The sequence below is a fragment of the Brachycentrus maculatus genome, unplaced genomic scaffold (assembly GCF_059751285.1).
Source record: "Brachycentrus maculatus isolate JH-2025_06_01 unplaced genomic scaffold, ASM5975128v1 h1tg001568l, whole genome shotgun sequence".
In the NCBI taxonomy this organism is placed as follows: Eukaryota; Metazoa; Arthropoda; class Insecta; order Trichoptera; family Brachycentridae; genus Brachycentrus; species Brachycentrus maculatus.
The window spans coordinates 1,456-8,888 of NW_028282195.1; the positions used below are offsets into that span (position 1 = coordinate 1,456).

General features: G+C 34.3%; 1 protein-coding gene across 1 annotated transcript; it reads right to left on the minus strand.

Annotated features, from left to right (window-relative positions):
* Positions 1-205: 205 nt before the first annotated feature.
* Positions 206-2,694, minus strand: LOC148298818 (uncharacterized). The gene is made up of 3 exons (XM_088276626.1): positions 2,668-2,694; positions 824-928; positions 206-391 (listed from the first exon to the last, which is right to left on the minus strand). Exons 1-3 carry the CDS (start codon positions 2,692-2,694, stop codon positions 206-208), a joined length of 318 nt encoding a protein of 105 aa, XP_088132752.1.
* Between the last annotated feature and the right edge of the window lie 4,739 nt (positions 2,695-7,433).

The following is a 7,433-nucleotide window of genomic DNA, read 5'->3' on the forward strand; positions in this document are numbered from 1 at the left end:
TCAAAAATGACTAAAAAATGCCACTATTTTGCAGATTTGCTCCTTATTTCTCTAATAAACTTGCAATGATGCTATTTTGTTCTTTTATTTTTTGTTATGATTTGTTCAGTAACTCCAGTAATTCTTGAACCGTGTACTGTTTATTAACTTTCGGCTTATTCTGTATATTCTTGGCCCTTGAGCCAAATCTCAAGGATTTTAGAGTCTAGTTCAAGTTCGCGCTTGCTGGGCAGACATTAATCACTAAATTGGTTACGCAATTTCCTCCTAGACTTTCTTGGAGGAGCCTAGTGAGTTTCGAATCCCGATAAGGCACATGAGACTTTCTACTCAAACTTAAAATCTTTATAATTTTTCCAAGCACCGACAAACTAGTGTTGATTCTTTTGGCCTATTCGAGTAATTTCCCCTCAAAGCCTGTTGTCACCATTTTTTCGCAACCAGCAAGATCAACAACAATAAGCTTCGAAGCTTTCGCCTCTCCCGAGTATAAATCATGCTGATGAATAGTCAAAGTGATCATCATATGCGACCTTGAAGAGCATGAATTCGTGTGGGTTGCGCAGACAGCCCTATTAAATATTGCTTTTGAGATATAGGAATTAGATTAAGTTGAATCTTAGATATACTTTTCAGTTACCCCCTATAAGAAAATTCCTTGGCTCTTATTTTCTCTAATCTTGATATCATTTTTTACTGGGTTCAATAAATCCCTTATTTTTTAATTATAAATCTCAATAATGGACATGGCGATTCGACACTCAATATTTTTCGGCATGAGTTCAATCTTGCTTAAAAGTTCATCCACAATTCGTGGCAATACGCCTCTCATGTTATGGTCATTTAAATCGTTTCCAAGGCATGTGTATGTTTTCCCAGCACAAGTTTGTCCATAACAAAATATAGTGCCATTTATTCCCACAAATATCTTATCGAGAATGTTTTCGGACACTGATCTATAGACTGATTATTGAGTTGCTGTGGAGTCGAATATTTTATCGAAGGTGAACACTCTTTTCGGTTTCTCTAAACCTTATTTGTTGCAATTGGGAGTAATTACTAATTAGTTCTCATTTGAAAGTTCAACGCATTGCCCAGAGTCGATCTCCAACCCCAAAAGCGGTCGTATTCGTATGAAAACTTTGATTGAGCTGAGTTATCTATGGGTTCGTAATGTCTTTTCTGTCATGCAATTAATTTTAATTATTATATTGTTCTGCTTTGCGTTTAAATGAACTTCAATTAATAGTGTGTCAATTGGAATGGCACGTCGGATATAAATATAATTCAATATAATTCAATATAATTCAATATGTAATGGGCATTATGATATTTTTTGCGTGTTAATTGCTTATTTCTTGTTACTGTGGGCTTATTAGTGTTGGATATCACAATAAATAATAGTAATTAATGTGGAAGTTGTTCATATTCTTTTTGTTTTTAGTCATAATTGCGATACTTGACATTTAAATCACAATAATATAAATAAATAAAATACATTTATGATTATCTTTCATAATCCGATCACATTTCTGATCGAACATGAACAATTCTCACTTTATAACCCTCTTTTAATCAAATTGCATTCTGTTTTAGGTCTCAAATTAGTCGCAATTCTTATAATGATAAATAATCACAGCAATACAGTCACTTCCGAATTATTATCACCATAAAGATTAATCATCGCATTACTTATATTATATTCAGCCTTCAAAGCAACATTTCATTAATTTTGGAGAGAGAATAAATTTATCAGAGTTTTTGGGATAAACTGATTATATATTTTACAGTTGGCAACTATGGCATATTTTGAAATATTCACGAGAAAGTTAGTTGGTAGTGTTCTCTTGTTGTGATTTGTGGTATTGGTGTATTGGTGATGTGTTGGGTTGTGTTTGATGAGATTTCGGCCAATAACTGAATTTATATGAAAAATTATTATGATCGTCGGAGGCTGTTTGAATCAGATGATTTCAATACTTCTGATTCCTTGCGAAATGTGCACAATTGGATCCCACAAATGCCTTTATATGATCATACCAAGAATTATCCACAAAATATCGAACATTGAATATCAACCAATAAAATAAATAACAATAACCCATAAATAAACTGAACTCCCATACTCTAACACACTAAAAGCCAATAACAAACCCTTTTCCTAATCACAACAACAACAACAAAACCCCAAAATCGAATACCTTCAAATAAACAATATAAATATAAGTGCGAAGATCAACTACTACTTATCAAAGAGGAAGAATTATTATATCTGATGTTTTTCTTCACTTATTTTAGTTCACTCAACATATCCGTATATTTCTTCCTCTCTTAGATCCTTTTGGAATTGTACTTCTTTTAGTTGTGGATTTTAGATTATTCTAGCTATTGAATTCGGAAGGAGAGCTTTTTCACCAAATCAATCAATTAGTGCGCCTTTAATGACTGCAAATCAACAGTGAAAACTTATTTGCTAGCACAATTAATTAGATTCAAAATGAACTTTTTTTACGATTCAAGATTATTCAGTAATTATAACAAAGTACCATTCTTGACAGTTTGATCATGAAGCTCTTTATTAAGCATTTGAATTTATTCTTTACGGCTTGCATCATGCAGAAGCTGAATGCGTGTAGTGTGAAGAGAGTTACACAATCTCTCGCTTACTTCTTGTAAGTATTTCATGATCTTCATGGTCTCTGTGATAATTTATTAAAAGTAGTTTGTTTCAATCTAGGGCTCGTCTTCTTCTAATTCTTAATTTTGGCTTGTGAGCACCTATTACTATTTATTGAAGACTTAAATTTTTTAGGTATGCAAAAGTTTGGCAATTGTTTCACTACTGGAAGTTCTTTTCTTTAAATCGGAGCAATCGAAGAAGTTGTACTTGCCAAATTATTGTAGGATTTTCATTGAGATCTCTGACATTTCGGCTAAAGCTTGAATTGCTTTGTCGTTCTCTATCATCTGCTCCGACAGTTTCTATTTGTAGGCATCGAGCTTGTGCATTAGCTGAGTATAATCTATTTTAAATGCCCTGAGCTAATTAAGCTAGTCGTCCTTGATTAGCAGTTGCTCTGTTAACTGATTCATGCTCATTTTTTCGTATCTCGACATATTTATTTATTTTCTCAATTTAAATAGATCATAACCAAGAGACCAATTACCATCTGCATATATTTTTTATATAATTTTTCAGCCTCCTCTCCGATTTTCTCTGTTTCATTACCTATAATACTTTGGAGTCAATGCAATCTCATTTCAGTTCCTTAATGTTAAAATTATGAACTTATATTTCAATCTTCAATAAAGTAAAAACCCAGCCTCTCCTACAATATTCTAAGGATGTCCCAACCCCAACCCCAACCCCCAACCCCCAACCCCAACCCCAACCCCAACAACCACGTTTAGAATTCGCATACTAATAAAATGACGAAAAGATGGGAATATAATTTAAAAGATTGATGATAAAATAACATAGAGGCCCAGAGTGATCAAGCAGTACTAAAACTATAATGTAGAGCAAATGCTTCAATATTAGGTCATGATTAGTCCATTATTGGAGAATACTTAATTTTATGTTATAACTAGCATCATTTGATTCAAGCCAATGTTAATTAAAGCCCATTAAAGTTAATTAAAGTAATTAAAGTTTCTTAAAGTAATTAAAGCTCATTAGATACACACACTATAACAAAGGTACTAATAAATATCACAAATGATACACAGTTATCTCATTTACCACTTATTAGCCTACTCATTTAACTACTTACTTATTCTGAATATTCTAAAACTGGTGCATCCGATTTATGGATCCGATTTCTGTTTCTGTATTGATTCTAAAATAATACAATCATTATATTAAACAACAATAGCAATAATAGAAACAATGGCCAAAATGGAAACCCCTGAACAACAACATTCTGAAAAAGGTGAGAAAAATGTGAATGTAGGCAGTAATCGGGCGGATAGAAGCAAACTGAAAAAGAAGATTAAAAGAAATGAGAAGAAGTTCGCAGATTTATGCATAAACAGATTTAACAAACCAGGAAGTACATTGGGAGGGTACTTGAACAATGACCAGCCTCAGGAAATCACGGAATTCGACATGGTGAATCAGATTACAATGGGAGAAAACAGGAAGATCAAAAAGAAAATGAAAAGACTCTCCAAGAAGTTTACTGGCCCCAACAAAAACGAGCTTATCTTCAAAGGAATGCAGAAGTTCAAGGACAACATCATCAAAATCAACGATAAGAACATCTTTAACCCAGTCGACGAACTCGCAAAAAGAAGAGAACGTAGGCTTCGACAAATGGACGTAAATGCGAAAAAGGGAAAAGCAGAGGTTATTCACAAAAAATTCAAAGATGATTGATACCATTTGGTTTAGTCACCCATTTATGTGAGTCTACATTGTCAGTCTTTTCCAAAGAATTGATCAGTTTGTGGCATTGTATAAATTTGACAATTAGCCTTATTGAATAAATAAATAAATTTATTAGATGGCGTACGGTGTCAGCACAGAGTGGTTCGACCAGAACGTTAAACACGGAAACTATCTCCCGAACGAAAAGGAAGCGACCTTAACCGAAGTCCAGCTCGCCATGCAATAAAAAAAAGAAGAAGAAAACAAGATAGAGAACATTCTTGATCAGAAGGAGGTCGAGTAGATCAAATAAATGGAGGATGACTTAGATTTCGATGATGAGTTCATGCGGGAGTATATGGCGAAACGTAAGAACTAACTCGAAGTGAAAGCTTAAAAGTATAAATATGGGCAGCTTATTGAAATATCCAGGAACTAATACATCAGGGAGGTGACTGAGGCCGATCCTGACAGTTTCGTGGTCCTGCATCTCTACGAGAACAGTAACTAATTCTGTGGACTAATCAATGCACATCTACCAGAACTCGCTAAAAAATACGGTCATGTAATCCATAACTAATTTAGATAAAGTTTATTAAAATTGTGGCCAGCAAATGCATCGAGAAGTTCCCTGACGACAACTGTCCTTGTTTCATTATTTATAAAGCCGGAAAGCCTGTCTCCAATGTTTCAAATGTGGATAGACACATAAAAGGTGATATTCGTAATTTGGATGCCTTTTTTGTTGAGCAGGGAATAAATTTGGACTCATGATATCAATTGGCATATGTTCTGGGTTATTCGAAATGTATTTATAATGTATATATGTATGTTAGGTAATATTATTATTAAAGGGATTTATGTGATGTGATGGATATTCACTAACTTATTTCAATCAAAGAATGGATGTTTAAGTGCTTCTTTTGCTGTGATTCTTTTGCTCTACAATAATCAATAAGTTACATAGTCAATAGCCAAGAGCTTAGTAATTAAATCGATGGCTTCTTATGTGCAATTGTCCTCATTATGCTCATTGATGAATTCTTCGAAGGTCGATTTCTTTTCAACTGCCATTTCTCCCTTCTGGTAGGCGATGATAAGGTCGAAACATAAGTTCTCTTTGGAGTGGCCCTTTCTTTACACGAGTTTATTGTCTTTGATGTATTAGATGGTTTATTTTGTGCCGACTATTTTTGTTACTTTTAGGATTTGGTCGATTTCGCTAGTTCCGTAGATGAAAGGAGCTTTCTTAAAAATCTGTATCTTATACTATTAGTACCATTGCGGCGAGCACGAGACCTGCAGACCAGCAGTCCACTCTGTAGTCATACGTTAAATTCCCAAAGATAAGCTCAGGAGCTCGATAAAAGCGAGAGCCGACATACTCACTGTTCTCCTTCTCTGGGATGTAATACTCACTGAGCCCAAAGTCGATAACTTTCAGTTTCTTGTTTTCTGGGTTTATGAGGAGGTTGAGGGGCTTGATATCACGATGCATAATGCCTTGGGAGTGAATATAGTCAAGAGCCTGATAATCTAATGATGAAGTACTGTGAAGAGTTGTTTGGCATAGACCCTGATATCGGCCAGCTTGAGATTGAGGTAAATCTCCCGGAAATCCACATGAGGGCACAGTTCCACAATAAGGCTAGTTGTTCTGAGGTGGTCGCATTTCACAATATCTTTGATCTTGGCGATGTTGGGATGATTCAAGCTTGAAACTATCTCATACTCTCGTCTGATTTTATCTTTGCGGATGGGCCCCAACACTTTGATAGCCACTCTTTTATTGTTGCGCTTGTCGGTGCCCTCGAAGACTTGAGAGTATCTCCCTCTCCCTAGTTTTTTATGGATGACGTAATTGTCAACGCATCTGAGTGCTATTAATTTATAGGTACCCCCATTTGATATCTATTGGATCAGAGGGTCGGGCCTAAGAGACTTTTTGGTCGTTGAGATTTGATGGATGAACGGCTTCCATTATTTTACTATAGTTTTGAATATGGGGAAATAAATATTCGAATGTGTATGAAATATATAGTGAGTATGCAGGAATGTGATTGGATATTGGATATATTAGATATTGTATATTGTGTATATTGGATATGCCACAATTTAATCAATCGAATCATTTTAATGCGATGCCTATATAATTATAATAGATTGTCAACAATGGACTGACACTGTTGACAATGTGACAATGTTCACCAAGCATGATCCTACTGGAGAGCCATATTTTATAATGGTATCTTAATTATTTCATGCTAGATTGAACTCCGATGAAAGAGTCCTGGGGAAATCAATCTCCCCATCGATCAAGAGTCGGCGAACACTCACTCCAACATTCTGCAAAAGTGTGTATATGGATATGTATGGGAGTGTGTATATATGTATGGGAGGGATTCGCGCTATGAATATGCGGACTCAATGTTTGTTTATGTCCATTGATTCTCTAATATTGGGTTTACTCTGATTCTATCTTTGTTTGTATGAAAGATGAGATTTGATTGCTGATCTGAAATTATGGGATTAGTATTATTTTCAATAGAGTGAAAATAAGGAAAAGGTGCTCAAAATAGATATTTAGAAATTCTGAAGGAGTGTATGTATATTATTAAGTCATATGAACACTAATAAATAACATGAATATCGAATTATTAAAGCAGATCAATTATAATTTAAAATGAACCAATAAACTATTAGTTAGTTTGTATGGACTTCCATCTTATGCCAACTTCAAAATAATGCAGCTGTGATATTCTATAAGATTTAGATTAGATATTAAGTGTTATCAAATAATCAGAAGATTAATTGATTCCGAAAGTATTACTCATATGCTGATTTCGTTTACTTTTTGATGGATGACGTCTTATTTTTATTCGTTCATAGAAATTAGTGGATATTATCTGGAATTTTTCAGCTTCCATAAATATTGCAAGAATAATTAGCCTTGCCTCCCTACTTCTCTTATTTTCTATATTCTAACACCTCGACCATCTATGGATTTGCTTTCTATTTATTCATCAAATTCTTAGATTTAAGTTCTCCTCTTTCCATTTTCGGT

Bases quoted from the DNA above. Each gene is read 5' to 3' on its own strand.
- LOC148298818 (XM_088276626.1), bottom strand. From the start codon at position 2,694: ATGAAGATCATGAAATACTTACAAGAA. The intron at 929-2,667 runs GTAAGCGAGAGA...ATTCTCGATAAG, and splicing joins TCATGAAATACTTACAAGAA to ATATTTGTGGGAATAAATGG. The intron at 392-823 runs GTATTGCCACGA...TTACTCGAATAG, and splicing joins ATGACCATAACATGAGAGGC to GCCAAAAGAATCAACACTAG.